Source organism: Diadema setosum, chromosome 1, assembly GCF_964275005.1.
Source record: "Diadema setosum chromosome 1, eeDiaSeto1, whole genome shotgun sequence".
NCBI classification, from domain to species: Eukaryota; Metazoa; Echinodermata; class Echinoidea; order Diadematoida; family Diadematidae; genus Diadema; species Diadema setosum.
Genome location: NC_092685.1, coordinates 45,795,325 through 45,817,265, shown reverse-complemented (window position 1 = coordinate 45,817,265; position 21,941 = coordinate 45,795,325). Strand labels below are relative to the sequence as shown.

The following is a 21,941-nucleotide window of genomic DNA, read 5'->3' as shown; positions in this document are numbered from 1 at the left end:
GAACATAGTATTCCAATTTATGGATCCCTCCCCCCCCCCCCCCCCTTTTCACTTACTGCATTCCAGTACAAGGTATCCAGTCTGCACTGATTAGGTGTTGCTATGATGGGCAAGACTCTGGCAAATTCCATACTTGCCAGGAACAGCATTTGTGATAAAGGTATTATACTCTTGAGTACTACATGTATGTACATGTAAGTGAAAAAATATGCTGCCCACTATCCCCTCATTCCTGAAAAAGAATAATAAATCCATAAGCACCGAAGCATGGAATCACTTTCTACTACTCATAAAATGATATTGATACCAACATCACATGCTTCAGCTTGCATTAAATATTTTGTTGGAGGACCTTTAATCCTGTATACTGTAAAACGAGGAATTTTCGCGTGCACTTTAATTTCGCGAATTTCGCGAGCGCCAAGATTCACGAAATTAAAATGCACGCGAAAGTTCTTGTTTACACTATATGCATTGAACGCCAGTGGCACTTCGTGAAAATTTCATGCTACGAAAAAAGCTGTCAGCTCCAATTCGCGAAAATTTCATGCCGCGAATATATCATGTTTTACAGTAATTTCACAATGATCATATTCTCTATGACATGTTTCAAGACAGCATTTTTTCCCCATATGTATATATACAAGTATATGCATTATGAGTGTTGTTAATTATTATTATCATTATGACATGTAATCTTCTCTATCTTCATATGGCACAACATGCCTGATTGATAGTCCTACTGTTTGCTAACTATTGCTAGTCACCTCCAAGGAGTCTACATCATTCATTCGTTTTCTGGTGGGTGAATGATGTGGTGGAGCAGACCACTTCATCAGGTTAGCACCCTGTTCTACCAGCGAAACCACCTCACTACCCCTTTGATGTAATGGATCGATTAGGCTAACACTGAAAACACTTCTGGAGTGTAAGCACAGTGGTGGATATTGTACAGGCCTCTTTCAGAGTTTTTATTATGGATATGAAAAAGCGTAACATGTGACTTTCTTGCTCACAATGTAACAACACTCTGACACATTCGCATATGACATACATTGTACCATCCCACGATGCAAGCCAAATCCCTTTTGATTTCTTCTAAAGGGCCTTTCTTCTTTTTGTATTTTGTTTTTTGTTTTTTTGGTTGTCAGCCGATGAAACCCAGAAGTGGCACCAGAAATATTTTTTGCACCCCTCCCCTTTTCAGAATTCCTGGATCCGCCGCTAGACGAGATGCATTACTGCACTCACACCAACCTCGTATCATTTTAGCTGGAAGGAATTAATAAACCATGATTACCAATGCACATTGCTCCAGGGGTGGCCACATACCATCTGACAATTAAATTGGAACATGGTTGCAATTTCCCATTTAAAGTTCACATTTTCCAAGAATGGCTATTCTGACCTCCAAAATGAGCAACTAAACACAAGTAAACTTGACACGCCCTACTTCCTCATTTCAAACACACTGAAAATTCCACATTTTGGGGTTCACTCAGGTTCTTCATGGCATTCGGCCCAGAATATTTGCATGGTTCTTTGGCCATGTCTTGCATGGCTCTTTACACATATAATTTGTGGTATTTCATAATGATTGCTCTGGCTCATGACATTAATCTTCAATGTTTAATGACCTCAGTTCTTCCAATCATTTTCTGTGGCATTTTTTTTTTTTAATGCATACTAATTGTATCTGTCTAATGACCCTTTGTCCTACATACACTGAAGTAGTAGCTACAAGAATTTTTGTGTTTACCTCATGAGTAACGAGACATTTATGTTTTTTATAGTTGAGACAGCATGAAGAGGTGGGCGTTTCCCCGACAAGACTTTAAGAGGAAGGCTGTCATTTTCTCTATCCTACGAAGTTTTTAATGCCATGAAATTGTTTCAATTACTAATTAGCACACCATTTATTGCACTCATCAAGTCTCTGGACAACATAACAAATTTGATACTTGTTGACAAGCAGAAGTAGCATCATAATTAAATTTTGCACAGTCTTGCACAGGACAAGCCCACTTTGGTGAGCTATAACTTTGTACTGCTATCTTCTCTATTGACAATTACCTGCCTGATTCAATAATAAATGCATTAGCCTTGTACAAATCTGTCTCATATGACAATGCCCTGACGACACCTTAGTACATACTCTCCATGGTATAATAGATGCAACAGTCTTACATCAAAGTTAATGTAAACCATTACTGCAAAAATGGGGAGGGGGGGATGTACACAGCCATTGAGCCAAGCTTATCCTTTGACTGGACAAAATTTTATTAGATGTACAGTATATAGAGATGAAGTTATTTTGATATATGAGACCAGTTCATATGGATTCATACTGGTATGATGTGTCATCCAAAAATTCAAACAAAGCTAGCAAAGAATTATCAATCACAGTTTAAAATTCCACATATTTTCCATTCCAGTTCTATTTCACAAGACAAGCCCCATGTACGACCTTTTGCTTGGATTTTGTTGTTGTTGCTGTTGTTCAAACAAATCTGATGACATTTTTCAGTTGCCAAGGCAACACTTGAAATGTCATCATATCATCATGATGCAGACTTCAATTTTACAAAGTTTATTTGCTGTTCCCTAGGCACTCTAAATTAGATCAAGCTCTGATGTCACAATAAATATAAAAGTCAGTGCAAAGTACTTTTGGCTAAGAGCCTTGCCTCATATCGATGATATCTTACAAGGTCATAGATGAAGCGCAAGAAGGTAAAATGTCCAGGATTGAATAGCTCCGAAAAGTTCAGGAGTGAGGATAATTCAATCACGCCACCAGATGCCTTCACAAACAAACCTTTCAGGAATTCCCTGGCCTTCTCCTTTTTCCTTCTCTTTTTCTGACATTTCTTTATTTTTTTTTTTTTTCATTTGGTTGTGTGTAGGTGGAAAATCAATTTTACTCAACATCTCTTTAGAGCTTTCACAGAAAGTATGAATCCTTGAGAAATAATCAGGAACGATCACACACATACACACATAAGGCATTTTACTTGTGCATTGGAATACTGAGTTATCTACCGATAGCTATTCGTTTATTTATTATTCATTTATTTATTCATTTATCTATCAGATGCAGCCTTCTAATCTTTGTAAAATAAAATCATCCACAAGTTGTTTTTGCATTCTTATGCACATACTGGAAAGAGAGTCAGTACTGAGGAAAGTTTGGATCAACCCGAGTCGCCCACGCTGTCAGTCCTCCGGACAAATCCTTAATTGTGACTGGAGAGGAGGATAGCAGCTCACGCAGCTGGAGAACGGCTTTCTGGGAATCGTTGCCTCTTCTACAGACAACATAGACTGCAACAGAGAGAGCAAAAGAAAAGAACAAAAGTTGATAAGACAGCGACATCCAAGATCAGTATGTTATGTACATTGTATGACACTGAGGAGCAAGCCTCATTCTGTGTAACTTGAACAGATGATATTTTCTGTGCATATGTCAACAATTACCAGGAGAATAATCAACTAGAAAAGCACTCTGAGAGCGCAGACCTCCGCCAAGCATGCAGCTCATTTCCACCACTGACCTTGTTCTTCCATAGCAGTGATTTCCACCCATACGTACTTATAGCATTGTGTGCTGAAAGTCGCCCGATTTCCCAATATAGAAGCCTTTGTTACGTCATAAACCCTCAGCTGCACTGTGCGCCTCGCCCTAGCAGAAACTAGAGCACGCACTTTAGTGCGCTCATGCAAACCTCAAATACGCGCAGCCTGAACTCCCAAGTCCATTGACCCTACCTGCCAAAATATAAAAAATCCTTCATAAATTCCCCAAAAATTCTCGGATCACCACCAAAAGTTAATCGTTTGTTACTTGTGTCATTCTCAAACTTTTCTGCAAGTTTCATCTCGATCCGTTCACTACTTTTTGAGTTATTTTGCACACGGACAAACTAACTAACAAACACACAAACACACAAACCAACGGTAACGAAAACATAACCTCCTCCCTTGGCGGAGGTAACAATAGAGTTCACAAACCCTTCCACATTGTCCAAGATGGTGGAGGGGGATTTGTGACATGCTCATTTGCTATTCTTCCCACCACTCTTCCAACATATCATAGTAATTACTTTATCAGTCACATTTTTTTTTTTTTTTTTTTGGGGGGGGGGGGGTAATGCCACATATAAGATATATTTCTTCAAGAAATTATATGAAATACATAAAATGAACTGAACAGAATTGAAGAACAAAATGATTTGCCAGCAGTGCACTACAAACTTCATTTACATTCACTATTTCACCACTTACGTCAACTTTTACACAGAGACAATAATAATAATAATAAAAATACAGAGACAATACACTTTCATTGGTTGTCATGGCTACTGCAACCTTTCTTATAAACTATCACCTTGTTTACTGATTTCTATATCATCACCTTTTTTATATATATTAACAATGGTAATAAATATGATTAACTGGCTAGCGGTCATTTCTCCATCACAAATTTTTACATTTTGTTCACTTCCAAGAACATTCCTTTCAAGCAGTGATGGAATGCTGACAGGAAGGTAGTTGGTTGATCTGTATTCTAAGCTCCTAATCACAAATTATGAAACACTTACATTTCCATCTGCATAAATGACAGAAGCTATTTGGATCATGAGTGGTTACCATGGTTTCCTCTACCCCATCACGGATCATTACTCAGTTAATTTACTTGCCATAGCATACTTTGTTTATCCTGTTTGAGTAAATTTTGGACTCACCAGATCGTGCCTGGTAGTTGCAACTTCAAAGCCCTCATCACAAATCATTTAATGCTTCACTGATTGTTTCTTCCCCTGATTTGTTTTCAAGAAAATAAACGCAGTATTGATGGAGTACTGCTTAGTTATTGTGGTTTCCTACAACAAATTTAATTGCTTTTTCAAAGCATTCCCATCAATTATTCTAACACCGACCAATCAAAGACTTGTCATTGTTGCTTCTCTGGACATCATATTCCTTTATAGACAAATATACAGCATGCAGTTTCATTTTTTTTTCTCCTTTCCAGTATTATGATTGAAACGCTCACTAGGTAGTGGTAAGTTGTCATGATTTTTTTCCTACTTTCATGAAGTACTACATGCTTCACCAGTCTTCAATGGCATTCTATTCATTTTTATCAAGAAATATAAGAAATGCTCTCTGGACAATGACTGCATTTCATTGCTTTCCCCTACCTTATTCAGTCCTTTTAAGATATATTCACTTTTCAAAGTACCCTACGAAAATTTCGACATATATGATGAAATTTACGGCTCATTGGCTCTTACCATTGACAGTGGATTTTCTAGGACCGTCTCACCATAGCAATCTTTAACATGCAGTATTACATGCATTAAAGATACAGGATATAATATATATATGTATATGTATATATATATATATATATATATATATATATATATATATATATATATATATATATATATATATATATATGTTTTTTTTTTTTTTTTTTTTTTTTTTTAAATCATTACAATTTTATTTGTGGCTTGATGCCAACACTGTGGCACATGTCACTCAGTTTTTTATTTCATTCACTATTCTTTTTTTTTTATTGGGAAGGGGGAGTAGAGGGGGTGGTTTATTCATTTCAATCTGAATGAATGATAGAAACACTCACTAGGTAGTGGTTGATTATCACGGCTGGCTTGAGAGTGGCGTTCGAGGATTGCTTCTTCTAACGTTGAAATATCCTTCTTGTTCTCTATGTCAGGGAGTGGTAAATCTAAATTGGTCATGTCAAGGTTTGAGGTTTGAGTCAACTTTCAGTTTTCATGTCAGATCAAAACATATTTACAAACACACAAGGAAGCGAATATTATAACATTTTGTAGGCGATATCTGTGTGTAAGAGTCAAGATGATACAAAATGCCATCATGGATGGATATCCAAAAAGGAATAAAAGTTAGTGAAAGGCCTGGGGATCCACAAGTAATTGAATGCAAATTATTATTTCCAGACACTTTAAACAAATTTAAGAGAAAAAAAAGTGCAAAATGTACATATCTATAAATACAGCCCGACAGGTGAAAGTCCAGTGGGGCAATATGGATTAAATCTGTGATACAGGCAAACAATCATTTCACAGATATTTAAATGCAATCTTTGCAAATATGCAACACAAGAATTCAAAGTAAGTTTTGCAAATACACAAAACAAGAATTAGATAAAATACTCTTTTACATGACAAACAATTTTAGAGATGGTGGAAGACAGCTCTTTATCTGCTGATAAAGGATACTGATGCTGTTTGGCAGCCGGCAGATTTCAAACTCTATCTGTGATCGGCAGTCCAGGAGCACACAGGAGGGTGACGGTGTCTGGCCCAATTCGGCAGCGAGAGACTCGGCCGAGATTCTGTCCTCTGCTTTCAGAAGATGCACTCTCAAGCACTGCAGTAAAACATTCACCAAGAAAGATTACAACAGGCAGCAGACATAGCCTAAAGCTTTACTCGTATAACTACCTGACTTTCTTTAAAGTTTCCACAAACAAATTTGATATAATCACAAAAACAGAATGAGAGATTCAAATTTTTGAATAACAAAGCAGTACCCGCTGCATGCTATAAGGATTAGAACCAACACTTGCTGTCGGGCGAAAGCTAGGTGGTCTAGTGGAGATGATGCCTGTCCGGTGATCAGGAGGTCGTAGGTTCGAATCCTGCTTGAGTATGTACGCCCATGATTTTTTATCATGGCTACTACTAAAACACTGATCAATTCAGTGCTTATTTACGTCGATGTAGGGCAATTTGTCAATCAGTTGCAAAGAATGAGAGATGTTTCATCAAAATCTGACCTGATAAAGAAACTTATGGAATATTTACATTTCACCTGTTTTCATGAAGCAGCAATATACCAGGTAGTGTACACTGTAAGTAGCAACCTACAAACCCGTAGAGGACTGGGCTAATTTTGCCACAACATGCATTTCCCATAGACATCTGCCCGAGTATACTCAGGACTCGTCCTCAACAGATTAAATGAGGCGATAACATAGCCTCACAAGTATCCCATTGCCCTACATGCAATTTTTCACTAAATGTCATCTTTTGATAGAAAATAAAAGAAAAAGAAAATGCTAAGTCTTTTGTGTGAAATCTTCGTTGCATTGTAATAAACTTGCAATAGTGGCTTTGCAGTCTTGTTTGTAGTTGTTCGATTATTTACCAAAAGCATGACTTTTATCATTTTTGTGCAAAAGCCAATGTGAGAGTTGTGGAATGGATGATGTCTTTACTTTAGACAATTTGCACATGTGGTTGTGATATATATCACAATTTGGTGATACACTTTGGGAAACATAAAGAAAACTGAAATTTCACATGTGTCCTGTTCTAATTGACTTTAATGATGACTCCAGATCAGTCTATTTCTCTGTCTATGATATATTCATCAAATTTTGCATGATCATGGTGTGAGATTTTAACAGTCTACCACAGTACATCATCCCTGTTTACTAACACAAGACTGGGTATAAGAAATATGAGTATTAGAAATAGAAAGATGTAAAGTCCTGGCAAGTTTTGTTGAAAGAAGTTTGACAATGTCAAAAGAATGCACCCAAGACAAACATCATTCGTCACAACATATCCACACATACAGGTTTTTCTAATCTCTTACAAAGTAATCTTTATTTCTGATTTCATGTACCGGTAAAGCTACGGTCACAAAGGTTTGTACGAACGATGCATTCCTACGAATTCTGGAGTTCATACGGCCGCCTTACAAAGAGAGGGTTTCGTACGAAGTTTTCAAAAATCTTGGACAAGACCATCGACCAGGCTACGAACTTACGAACGGTCTACCAACGGTCTGGTTTCGTACGGCCTTCTGAAGAAGATCTTTATTGTCTAAAAATCGTTCGTACGGCGTTCGAGTTCTTAATGGCATTTGTGACCGAGCCATAATACATATGAAATTTACACAGTCACTTTGAATGTGTTAATAGAATGAACTCAACAATTACACAAAATTTGGGGCTCTTTTGTTATTGTTTTTTAAGGTACGATCCTACATGTCAACTAATTATGAGAAACAAACAACACTACAAAGAATTTCTCAGAAGGGGACAAGGTCATTTTTCTGTGATTGTTCATATATAATCATTGATAATAAATGCCTCACGGTACCAGCATATATGTGACTGTATTGCACTTAATTAAAAAAAAAAAGAGAGACTCTTGCAAACAAGAAAATGTGCAAGACTAGGAGATAAACAATAAAGCAGTTACTACTCTCACAAGAAGTTTGTTACCTCCATTCTAGAAAATATGCAGGCACAGTTTAAATAAAAGTATATATTCCACCTAATCCTTTAGGATATGAAACTCGTGATCAAATGACTCTTTAACAAAATTTGGCCTTGAAACCTGGTATTACACTATTTGGCAGCAGCCCAATTTTCAAATAATAAAGATAAATCATTTTACCTTAGTGTGACACACACATGCTTACGAATGTACTTCAAAGTTTTCTCCACTATCAGGTAACACTATAAATCCCCTTTGTAATTACTGTTGTTCTAAAATGCTATCCACAGCATGATTGTGGTAATAGCAAAGTCACAGTTTATCACACAGAGCATACCATTCTAAGAGGAATTCAAAGGTTCTTGGATGAAAATTGTTTTGGAAGGGCTGAGATATCCCAAAACAATGTAAAACAAAGCGATCGTAATAAAAGGTGGATCCCACCTTTTATTATGATTGCTCCGTTTTGGATATCTCAGCCAGTTCAAAACCAATTTCCATCAAATAAACGTTGAATTCCTCCTGGAATTATATGGTCTTTCACATTTCATACAAGGTTTCTCAATATCTCACTTAAAAATGTTAGAAACCTGAAGGTAGGTCTCAACCAAAATTATACAATCCCTTTAACTTTCTCTGGAAAACACTGAGTCACTAGCAGGAAGAGCACTTTCACACCAATGTATTCATGTCACTTCTGAAACCATCAATTTTGTTTTATCCTGTTTCTATCTATCATGCGTAATCAAATTCTTTCAAGCACCTCACAGGTTCTGCATATCTGAAAGCTACTATTCACTTTCATTTTGACCACAAACTCTTGAAAGTGGTATCATCAAGTTCATCAAGATCAAGTGGTCTAATAACTCTGTCAAGAGTTCATGTCTGAACAAAGTTTGATAAAAATCCCTTAAAATATAATTTCACCAACTACATCAATATTGAAAGATTAGAAGACTGCCACTTCCTTATTTCATTTTTGTCAGGTCTTTCCCAAATCATACAAGGAAGTTTTCTGCCATGGTTCTAATGCATCTACTATTACCAAGCATAATCAAATTTCACAGACTCATTGTGAAATCACGTCACATAATATTAAAGAAAAAAAATCATTATTCTAATTTTGACATTTGACCTTTCTTAGATCTACCAAATATGGAACTGCACAGGAAGTGGCCCCTGGAATCTTTCGATAACACAGGCATAGAAAGAAAAGGAGTTACTTAGAATGTTGTTGCAATTAGGCAAACAATAAGCATAAAAATCAAATTAATCAAACCCAATTGTGCAATCAAACAAAGTCTTACAGCATAAAAATTTTTTCTATCATTTGCACTCATGTAATACTTTCATTTTCATCTTCAACAAATTTCAGTTACCCAAAACTGAGCCTGTAAGTTGATCATTCAATTAATACATGGTACTTAAATCATTGGTACAAAACTCTGTATTGAACTCTTAGTTACTACAGGCAGGACATTAAATCACAGTTAGTGCAAATAGGTCACCCTGTCTATATGCAATTAAATGATAATAATGGTGGCAGAAAAAGTGTTATTACCTCCACCAAGGGGGGAGGATATGTTTTTGTTACCATTGGTTTGTTTGTTAGTTAGTTCGTTCGTTTGTCCGTGTGCAAAATAACTCAAAAAGTAGTTAACAGATTGGGATGAAACTTGCAGGAAAGGTTGAGAATGACACAAGTACCAAACGATTAACTTTTGGTAGTGATCCGAGAATTTTGGGGGAATTTATGAAGGATTTTTGATATTTTGGCAGGTAGGGTCAATGAACTTGGGAGTTCACTCTCCGCGTATTTGAGGTTTGCATGCGCGCACTAAAGTGCATGCTCTAGTTTCTGCTAGGACGAGGCTCACCGTGCAGCTGAGGGTTTATGATGTAACAAAGGCTTCTATATTGGGAAATCGGGCGACTTTCAGCACACATACTGTAAGTATTATGGGTGGAAATCACTGATATCTCTACGGAAGAACAAGATCAGTGGTGGAAATGAGCTGCATGCTTGGCGGAGGTCTGTGCTCTCAGAGTGCTTCTCTATTTTGGAATAGGATTTGGAGATTTTAACGTTTCACACTATAAATGCTATCTCGATGCAAACTAGTCCAGGACAGCAACTAGGAGACAGCAACATGGTCGCTTCTGAAAGCAACATTTGGTAACTCACCTTATCAGTAGCACTGGCCCCACAGAACTCCTCATAGTCGATGAGTTCGGTGACAGAGGGCGCTTCACTGCACACCGCGCACGTCGCTTTCTTGGGCCGCAGTCTGATGGTGCGGAAAGAGCCATCCAGGCCGTCAAACACCAGCAACTTTTGAGAGTACGATGCTGGTTGTCGTTGGTTGCGGGTCAAGGAACAAAGTATGCTCTTTGCGTATAATTGAACAATTATTAAAGGCATTATTTACCACTTGCAAATGAAACAAAAACCCAGCTTTAGTGCTTCAAAATAGTTCTAGAATGTGAGTTACGGATAGAAACAACCAATGTAAAAATTTGAATCAGTATTATCAGTGTCAAGTATTGTTAAATATACAAAATGTGAACAATAGTTATAGTAGAAATGTTTCTTGACTAAACCATCTAATGTTATGGTATATTGAGAAAAATAGTGATATCTCCCTTTGTTTTAGGAATTATTGCAAACTTTATATATGGTAGGATGTTTTGTGATACAACTGACCTACACATATGCATCAAATGTGACATCTCAAACATTTTTAAAATCACTGCTCCCAATGGTAAACAGTACCTTTAAAAAGACTGCATCTTTACAGCACTGCATTTTGAGTGCTGTGACAGCCCCATTTCCTCAAATGTCTGACTGTACAAAGCTGCAAAATACCTCATGCAGTGATGTTAATATAGCCATCAACAGGCACAGACATTGATCTCTATGTTTGAATGCAGTAAGTTGAAAAATATTATATATTAATGCACGATCCAGGGTCCATGAAGAATTCAAATACATATTTAAGTATTCAGCAAATGTAAAAAGTGGAGTAAACAGCCTTTATATCAAAGCTTGCGGGGAATGCTTTAAAATAATCCCAGAATCACATGCAAAATGTAGCTTCTCTCAGTTCCAGAAGATAAAGTCCCACCCCAGCTCTCTAAATTTACGCCATGCCTTAACTTCTTCTCTAAAAAGAAAGAAAAAACAACAACTCTTGGACACTACAAACTCTGTAACACCCTTCCTCCTGTATTCTGTATGCTTTCTTACTTGTCATTCGAGCACGATTTGTCATTCTTCAGTAGATATTTAGTAAATAAGACCATCAAATAAAAACATAAAACAATATCCCACAGCACAAACATCCCCTTCTGCCTATCTTCTATCACTCTGGCACCACACAAGCCCAGAAAGCCAAGGATACTGCCCAGACCGGCTGCCATTTTGATCGCTTCCAGACCTTGGATGCAGCCAATGATTCCTGGAACTGTGCCACAAAATGAAAAAGAAAATCATAATGATACAGTAACATGGAATTATAGCTTTGTTGACAAATGTTTTATCAATACAATGAAACAATAGGGCTACTTTGTTTTGGTCGACTTACAGTGTAAATGGGTTAACATTATTGATTTTGATCTCAGGTGTTCATAGGCAATGAGAAAACATAGTAAACTTTGATAGCTCTTGGAATCTGTGCGTGATCATGGCCACAATAAAATCCAGCCATTTCTGCAAATATCAAAAGTTAGGACAGACAAAGGATATGAGGATTGCTTTGTTTTGTAAACATTATTTCAAAACCAATTTTCATCAAATAAATTTTGAATTCCTCTTAGAATTATATGCACTTTCATATTTCATATGAAGTTTCTCATTAAATCAAAAAATCATCATCAAAGAACATAGGAAACTTGAAGTCCCATCTCAACCGAAACTGTACCATCCCTTTAAACCTCATGTCGATTATTCCAATTATTATTACGATTAGTCCCTGTCATTATGCCAAGATGTGATGACACATGTGAGAGATTACAAATGATACTGACTACACTGTTGCATTATTCCTCGATAAACAGTAATCTTATTACGAAGGGGGGCGGGCCCCACTTTTTTTTTTAGCCCGGAAGTGGCACTAGAAAAAATAAAAAATAGAAAGAAACCTTTGAGCGCCGAAAGGCTTTTGTTTTTGCGCTGGAGACCTCTTTTTTTTTTTTTCGCTTGACAGCTGCAGAAATCCAAAAGTGGCACCCGATGTTGCACCCAAGGCCTTTTTTTTTTTTTTTTTCCTGTTAGCTCATGAAACCCGTAAGTGGGTCCCCACACCCCCCCCCCCCCCCCACTTTTGAAAATGTGACACCACCCATGCTGATTCTTGATGATGTACTGCAGGAAGAGTTTCTTCACTCCATCTTATCCACTTTGTTTGCTTCTATGAACATGATATATATTGCAACCAGGTTTGTGCATTGTGGTCACTCCCAGCACCCTGTTAGCAGGAGTAGGGAAGCACATAGCACCTATTACCAGACTGTGTGTAGAGATTCTTATAAAATGATGACATGGATCCCAATTACAGGATTGGTCAAGAACTATGCTAACAAGCTGCCAGACTTTTAGTTTGTCTAAAAGCCCAACTTTACTTTTCCCCGGGCATTAGTATTCTAATGACCAGCACTAGTGACTGCTCACCTGCACTCAGCTGCATTGTCTGTGTATAACAAATGCATTGCAATTGTTTGTGTGTGCAGATCTGTTAACTTGAAGCTGGTGCTGGCCTCTGAATCTTGTAATAATGGCTGTTGCAGAATTTAAATTATGTCACCATGTTATAAAACAAATAATGCACTTTACTTGGTCATACATAAGTGCACTTATACATCCTTTTCAACTTTTGAATAGTTCAAAGCACACTCAGCTTCATCTCATGTTTCCGACTGTTCCAAAGTTACTATTGGGTGGATAATTCTTAGTAATGCCCTGTGCAATGTGCACGATTTGCACACGAACTCACCTACTCCCACAACACCGCCCTCGGAGCAGTTGGTGACAGTCTCTGCAGGGGGTGGCTTGGGGTAGAGACATCGGTAACAGGGACCCCCTTCGTGATTATACACAGTGAGCTATAAATGGATAAAAAGTGCATATATTTCCTCACTTCAATACCCTCAAATGTGCCAAAAACATCTTTATACTCCAAGTGCTACAACTACTCTGTAATGCCTGCATAGGTAACAAAAGAATAATAAGCAAACAAAACAAAACAACAAAATTAAAAAAAAAGAACTTGACACACAGCAAATATTAAGAGAGTAATTTGCGTAGTTTTTTTGGTTTGCAAGATATTTGTTCACCTCAAATAGGCAGCACTTGTGAACACTTTTCACAATTTGATAAATAGCTTCTCAATTTTAAACATTGTCACACATTCCTATTAAACTACCGGGTACTCATACACTCCTTCTGCATAAAATCTCATGTACATGTATAATGGTATCCTACCTTGGTACTTTATCAAATTGTAAACCCACTCGTAATAGCTTCCCCTCCTTACTCATCCTTACAAAAATTTGTACCTCCATCAAACACTGTCTCTTACTCAAATGTAATACTTGATACATGTTCAGACATTCTGCAATAAACTCATTGTTTTTGTGTCAATCACTTTTTCTTCACAAGCTTCAATGATGCAGACAGCAATCAAAATAGAGACAATGCTCAAAGGCATGTTTATATTTCCTTTAATTTTTCAAGACAACTATATGTCCCACATACTATCTTTATATGAGTATTTTCTCTATAACCTCCATGCATGTCAAGAATTTGACTTTTATCCAAGTAATTAAAAAACAACAACAAGAAGTCCTAACTCAACCCAACCTCAACTGCAAAATCAAAGTCAAAGCATCAGAAGAAGGCAGGACAGGAAGGTCTCAGTAAGATGAATAAAGCAACAGATTGACCTCTTATACACTCTAAGAGTATCAAAGTGTGATGTCATAGTCATTTATCGCCATGGAAACTGGTTCTAAACAACCTCATCCAGCCCGAGTGTTAATGCGCGCACCTGGTTCCAATCCAAGCTACAACAGAAGACTGTGTCATCATCACTTCGGTAGACTATACCCTGATTTCTGTTTGATAGAAAATTAGCATGTATCGTGATATATCAGACAATCTTACCTGACCCTCGAACCGCAGAGCACTTCCTGAGACGAGTGGCTTTCCCGCCAACACACACGCATCATTCAGGAGATATCTGGTAGCCACATTGTCTGTGCAGTCCAGAACAATGTCATATGTGGAACAAAACTGTTAAAGAAAAGCTGCTAAAGTAACTAGACAGAGTCAACTTGAATTTTCAATCTAATAAAGTTGTATTTCCAATCTAATAAAGTTGTATTTCCTTGGTTATGAATAGGGTTACACCATCTCTGATGTACATGGCAATTCAACAGGGTAAAACAGTACAAATGAAAAACTTGGTGTGAGAAAAGTGCTGAAAAAAGCTCAAGGCATGTTCTCTGTTTCAACACATCAAAAGCAACAACCACACCTTGCTCCAAAATTTAAACTTACATACTCTGTTGCTTCTTGTTGTGTTATACAATTACTGTACAACACTCAGGACGTCATGCAAGTAAAATAATATATCGGTACATACTATACATAAAATTACTTGAAAGTGGAATCAATAGCCACCAACACTCATTCATGAGGTTAAAGATTTATTTGAGCAAAAGTAGAACAAAGAGTTAGCAGTCAACAACAGCCTGAATGAACTTCTTCATTCTTTTTTCAAGTTAAAGATTGTTTTAGGAGAAGAGTGAAAAAATGAAGGTAAAAATGCTGAAAAACAAACACAAAACAAACAAATAAACAAAACTGATGAGCACACCTGAAGTGTTTTGTTTCATTCCAGTCCTGGTGATAATAATCTAGACATTGTGATGACAGTGTTATTCTAAGTTAGAGACAATGAAGCACTCTGCTGACCATTTGTTTGACTGCATTCAAAGAACCTAATGCAAAAGTTGGATTCACTTTTTTTTTCTTTTTCTTTTTCTTTTTTTTTTGGGGGGGGGGGGGGTGGGGGGTAAAAGGATATTGTCTGATGATATCCAGAGCATTGTGTCTGTCCAGTTGAATATGGTATGGTGTACATCTCACTGAAGAATTAAGGCTGTAAAGAATTAAATGAACACAGAGAAATATGTTCATGATAACTTGAAACATTGGCTACATACACCCTGTATGATGACATTCAATATTTGGTTCTGTTTCGCCTTGGCTTAAAAGAGAATGAAGGAATTGCATCAACTCAGTCTGAACATGACTATTCATACATTGTAACTTCCATGTGTCTTATGTGTTTGCCGTCTATCGACTTCATGATTGCAAACAATAAAGTTACACATAATACATTATCATCTGATTCTTCACTGAGAAATCAAACATCTGTCACTTGGTGGCAAAGCCATCTTCAATAATGATTTCCATGATATCTTCATGTTAAGCAGCACATATTTCACCACAACATCATATTTTGGGGTCACATCCATAACATAGGATTTAATTATTTTCTCTAAGACTTTTGCAAAGTGTAATCATTCTGGAAGAATAGTAGAAATTGGTTAGAATGTATGGCCTGTATGTCCCCTTGGATATACTGTTCAAGGGGAAATTTCAACAAGATTGCCTTTGCTCCACTATCAATACCTGAGTGGAATGATCTACCAAGCTCTGTGGTTAATTGTGACTTAGTTGAAAAATTCCAAAATCTCCTTATTGGCCATTTCACAACACTCTCTGAGTAGGACCATGTTCCTCCTCAAGGTAAGCACTCAGATTAAGTTCATCTTCTTGATAGGCTACATAGCCCTTTGAAGATGAAGAAAGAAGAAGAAAAAAAAGAAGAAGAAGAAGACTAGACTGCCCACCTGTTCACACTGGTCTTGATGGAGTCTGACTTGGACATCCCAACTCTTTGTTCTGTATGAAGGATCTGTCTGTGAAGATTGCTAAGCTCTACCTCGTCATAGTCTATGACTCCCAGTCTTCCTACAGGTGAAAATCATGGTGAAAAAAAAAGTAAAAAAAAAAGTAGTACATGAGAATAGATACAACTCAAACTAGGCCATTCATTATAACCACACTTTCACTGGTGATTAGGTCATTCTGTGCATCAGTTCATTTGTCATTCACAATGACTTGAATTGAAAACCATTGCAAATTTGGCAAATCAAATAATAACTTAGTATGGCAAAGTAGGTCAGTGTCATACATATTTCAAATATATGTCTTTGAGAGAAAACTTGTAATTTATGCTTGATAGGCAGTTTATTCATGGTAAAAACTACACAAACCTTGCAGACACACACTAAACAACAGCGACGTAAATCAGTAATATCAAAAGAAATCTAACCCACAATCAAAACACACAATCACACAAACACAAATAGTCTCTTGATATTTTGGGATTTGCAGACAAATCTGACCTTACTCTTACCTAATCCAGAAGAAATTTGTGCTTATTAGACAGCTCATTCATGGTAAAGCTGCCAAAAAACTGAAGCAAACAAAAATCATCAACAGCAATATCAAATCTACAATCCAAACTGGGATCAAAATGACAAAACCAAAACAGAAATAACAAGGAAAAGTAGAAATCACGCGGTGCGTAATATATGTCCCCGCCGGAAGTAGCATTTAGTAGCAAAATGTACAATATAGGTAAAAAGATCAAGGTCAAAGGTCAAAGAAGTCAAAGGTCAAAATTCTATGTAGAAGATTTGAAGCCCTCACCTAGTGCCATTACATAAAGCAAACGGAATCGAAATCGGGTTAGAAATAGCGAAGGAGTAGCATTTTGTAGCCAATGTACAATATAGGTAAAAAAATCAAGGTCAAAGGTCAAAAAAGTCAAAGGTCAAAATTCTGTGTAGCAGTTTTGAAGATCTCACCTTGTGCCATCACATAAAGGAAACGGAATCGAAATCGGGTTAGAAATGGCGAAGGAGTAGCATTTGGTAGCAAAATGTACAATATAGGTAAAAAATCAAGGTCAAAGGTCAAAGAAGTCAAAGGTCAAAATTCTGTGTAGAAGTTTTGAAGCCCTCACCTAGTGTCATCACATAAAGCAAACGGAATCAAAATCGGGTTAGAAATGGCGAAGGAGTAGCATTTTGTAGGCAATGTGCATTATAGGTCAAAAATCAAGGTCAAAGGTCAAAGAAGTCAAAGGTCAAAATTCTGTGTAGAAGTTTTGAAGCCCTCACCTAGTGCCATCATATAAAGCAAACGGAATCAAAATCGGGTTAGAAATGGCGAAGGAGTAGCATTTTGAAGCAAAATGTACAATATAGGTCAAAGGTCAAGGTCAAAGGTCACAACTGAAATTCTGTATAGAAGTTTCAAAGCTCCCATGTAGTGCTATCATATAAAGCAAACAGAATCAAAATCGGGTAAGAAATGGCGAAGGAGTAGCATTTTGAACATTTTGATCACACACGGACGCACGGACAGACGGACAGATGGACACACGGACACACACACGTACGGAGCCCGTTTCATAGTCCCCTGCTCGAACTCGTTCGGCGGGGACAAAAAGATAAATCTGTCCTCGCTCTCACCTATTCCTGCAGCAGCTAAATAAATGGCTGAAGGGCATCCAAGTCCTCCGGCTCCAACTATCAATACAGAGGTGTTGACTATTTTCAGCTGACCTGCAAAACACAAAGAAACATAATAAATTATCTACAGGAAGTCTGAAGAACTGAAGACACATGAAGAATTATTATATAAACCAAGACAAATATCAGGTGTTATTACAATGTCTTTCTCTTAGAAGGTCAAATAAAACTGTTTCGCTCTTGGTATTCTGTGCGGCATCTCAAAATACCATTATATATGCACTAATTCTCAAGATCTACTTTCAGGAAAGAACATTCTTCAATTTATGGTGTGTGTGTTGTTGTTTTTTTTTTCAATTTTTTTTCTTTTTTTTTTTTACTTCACACCAGAAACTAAGTATCTGTCACAGACAATTTCACATACTCGCTGTACTCAATAGACTTCAAACAAAAACAACAAGTTTTAAAAATGATAAAAACAAAGAATACTTCAGCATTCGCTAGTTGCCTCATGTGAAATACGTTTCAATCTCTGTGACCTGGAATCACTCAGTGAAAATTCAGTACAATTTGAAAAAAAAGAAAGAAACAATTTAAGTTGTTCAAAGACTGATTGAGTAATACCTTGCACTCCGATTTCTGGAAGAATGAGCTGTCTGCTATAACGCTTGATACTGGCATTGTCAAGTTGAGTTACTTGAGGATGATCCTTTGGAGACTCATCCCTGGAGCAGTCATAAGGTGGTTCTTGAGATGAACATTCTTTCTCTCTGAGCTGTAATAAATAACAGTCACGCAAAATATTCACTGCAATCATGATCACACCGTTTTAAATATCTGTAGTCATTTGATTATAATAGCACTTGTGCTGGATGGAGACCAACCTTCAAGATTAGATCTATCTGCCTTTCAACTCAACTATCCAGTCATCTGCTGCCTCAAAAAGTTAAATCATCCCCATGATCATGATGTTGTGTGGCTGTGTGTGAAGCACAGCACCATCCCATGATCAGATATTTGCTGCTCACAGCTACCAAGGATCTTGTTGATTGGGTGGACCATATACTGTAAAAGTAAATATTTTCGTGCGACTAATTTTTCGCGCTCAGCTGGGTAAGAAGAGCTTCGCGTGTTTTAAATTCAGCGGAATCACGATATCAACTTATTAATGCCATGGAACATATGGCAAGCAAAATCATTCGCGTGTTTTTATTTTCGCGCTAGTTTCTGGTTGCGCGAAATGCGTGAAAATTCCAACACCGTGAAAATTTCCACTTTTACAGTTCAGTAGTCACCTTTTTCTCAAAACAAAATGACACTTAAATTTTATCTATTTTTCCCCCAGGCTGGCCCTGGTATAACTATACACAGCCCAGTCGCCGCTGTACATACGTAGCGCGACAGGGCTGTACCAACGAAGCTCCAAACACGAAGAGGGTCCAACGATAGCATGCGATCGGATTGAATTTTGATACTTTAGATCATTTTTTTGTCACTTCAAACTCATCTGACGAACAAAATGATAATGAGACTTCATATCTATGCTATGAATATTGAAATTTAGATTTGATAACTTACCTAAAATGATGGTTATATGCAGCATGTGTGAACGGTTCACGAACGGTACATCGTCTTTCACGCCAGGCCATTTCCAATATCCGGGAGGTCACATGATCTGAATGACCTTTCAAAAGGTCGCGCTGTCGACCGTGCTGCTACACCAACACTCAAGCAGCGCATCGCACGCACGCAAAAGATTTCCGCAGAGATCAAGGCGCCATTTTGAATTCTGCAACGATGAACCCCGACGGTGTTAGGGAATCCGCCAGAAAGTATCATTTTTTGGTTCCACGGACTTATCACGAGGGCTCTCAATGGACTTACGAACCTTCTGTAATACAAGCATGCACTTAAGGTGAGTAACGTTTGGTAACGTGTACATTGTTTATAAAGAACGTTAACTATACACAGCCCAGTCGCTGTACATGGTACGTCGCGACAGGGCTGTACGCGCGCGACCACCAATCACTAGGAGAGGCGACGTAATCGTACACGATAGCTTTGACTTTTGATACTTACGATCATTTTTGTCACCTCAAACTCATCGAGTATACTCTTCAATATTTACTCTACATCTGATGCTATATATATTCAAATGTACGTAATGAAACTTACCGAAATTGATCATCATATCCAGCATGTCCACACCGTACACAATCTTTCACGCCAGGCCAAGCTCAGATATCGGGTGGTCACGTGATGTGAATGCCCTTTCAAGCAGCGTACGCACGGTTACTAGTATAAGGTACTGTATACAGCTATAAACTGTACTGGGTTATTGTGTCGCAGACGCCAAGGTTTGTTCGACACTTTCAACGCACACGCGCTCGCTCTGGAGCACATCCGGTCACGCATGCGCATAAGTCAAGGCGCCATTTTGAATCCTGCAACGACGAAGCCCGGCGGTCAGGAATTGCGCCAGAAAGTGTCATTTATTTGTTCCACGGACTTATCGCAAGTGGTCTCCATGGACCCAGTGTGGCGAACTATTCTTCTGTAGCATTTAACGTGAGTAAAGTATTCTGTTTAAAGGAGAAAAGTATACATGTTCCTAAGTTTTGTAGTTGTGTTGAGGTTCCTCACTTCGAGGCTGCATGCCGTGCGTGTCAGACGCTGTTTTCGCATAGCGTAACAGTGTCTGGTCGGGCTAAAAGAACGTATAAATTTTCATAAGTTTTGTAGTTGTGTTGTGGTTCCCCACTTTGTAGGTGCCCGCTCGTTGGTCAGACGCTGTATTCGCGTAGCGTATTAACAGCGTCTGGTCGGGCTAGCCCTGGTAGAGTCTATAATTTAGAGCTAAACAAAACATCATTCATTATTTAGACTCTATACCATAATCATATTTATCATAACCCATTAAATTGCAATGTTGTCCTCTTCTTCTTCTTTTTCTTCCAGTAAAGTACAGACCGCCGTTGGTGGAGTTCAAATCAGTGACAGCATGTAATATAGGTCGACGTCTAGAATGATATGCAAAGGAGATTAAGAACTAACATAACATACCACGCATGGGACTACCATTTGAACATTGGCCAACCAACCTAACTTTTCATTGAATTCTAACCTACCAGTACTATTCCCACGATTCCTCATTACCTTCGCTTCACATATGTGTAACCTTGCGCGGAGACGAGAGTTTTCTTCTTTCAGGGTACGAATTTGGAGTTCAACGTCACTTTCATTATCCATTTCAACGATCACATAGCAGGCCACCACGTTCGGTAAGGCAAACAAATCCCTTCGTTCTAACGCAGCATTCACACGTGCACATCGCACATGATTGTGACTCCCGGCAGCTGCTTGTTTTGGTTAGAGGCCGAATCAGGTCGAGCCGAGTTAAGTCCTTGTATATTTGGGGGCGTTTCATGAAGGAACTTGTCGGATAAAATATCTGACAAGTCAATATCCGACAAGTTTTGAGAAATTCTTTAGTCTGATTGGCTGATTTCTCTGAACTTGTCGGATATAATTGACTTGTCGGACATTTTATCCGACAAGTTCCTTCATGAAACGCCTCCGAAGGAGGCTAACGTTAGAACGATCAGATAACGCTTGCTCAATAAAAAAGATTTTGTTTAAGAATCTACTAGATCAATTTTTAAATGTTGTTTGAAAAGTATTTCATGGTAGGTAGGACCTATGCATCTACTGAGTATTTGATATCTCGTGTTCAAATCTTTATTTTTGCCATAAAATTCTGTAGGCCTACTGAATCTTTAGTGTTCACAGTTGCATCGATTGATGTTGAGATTTGTGTGTGTGTGTGTGTGTGTGTGTGTGAGCTGGTTGGTGCTCTTTTCCTTTGTTTTCTCTTTTCTTTTTTTTCTTTTTTTAAAACTAGAATTCCTTTTCTTTCTCTCTCTCCCCTCTCTTGCTTTCTACTTTTAGTCTCTTCGCTTACATTATTGTCCCGTTATCCCACGGTAATAAAGGAGCTTTAGTATCTTTAAACTGGTTCTGAATTTTGTGGTCTTGTGCATATAAGCA

The 21,941-nt window shown here is 37.8% G+C and overlaps 1 protein-coding gene across 1 annotated transcript; it reads right to left on the bottom strand.

The window, feature by feature from the left end:
* Nucleotides 1–632: 632 nt before the first annotated feature.
* LOC140231286 (adenylyltransferase and sulfurtransferase MOCS3-like) lies at nucleotides 633–21,169 on the bottom strand. Its single transcript, XM_072311435.1, has 12 exons — nucleotides 21,051–21,169; nucleotides 18,519–18,669; nucleotides 17,895–17,987; nucleotides 16,203–16,323; nucleotides 15,371–15,445; nucleotides 14,446–14,563; nucleotides 13,277–13,385; nucleotides 11,687–11,749; nucleotides 10,471–10,634; nucleotides 6,273–6,423; nucleotides 5,651–5,755; nucleotides 633–3,324 (listed from the first exon to the last, which is right to left on the bottom strand). The coding sequence occupies exons 1-12, from the start codon at nucleotides 21,141–21,143 to the stop codon at nucleotides 3,173–3,175; spliced, it is 1,395 nt and encodes a 464-aa protein (XP_072167536.1). The 5' UTR covers nucleotides 21,144–21,169; the 3' UTR covers nucleotides 633–3,172.
* Nucleotides 21,170–21,941: the final 772 nt, after the last annotated feature.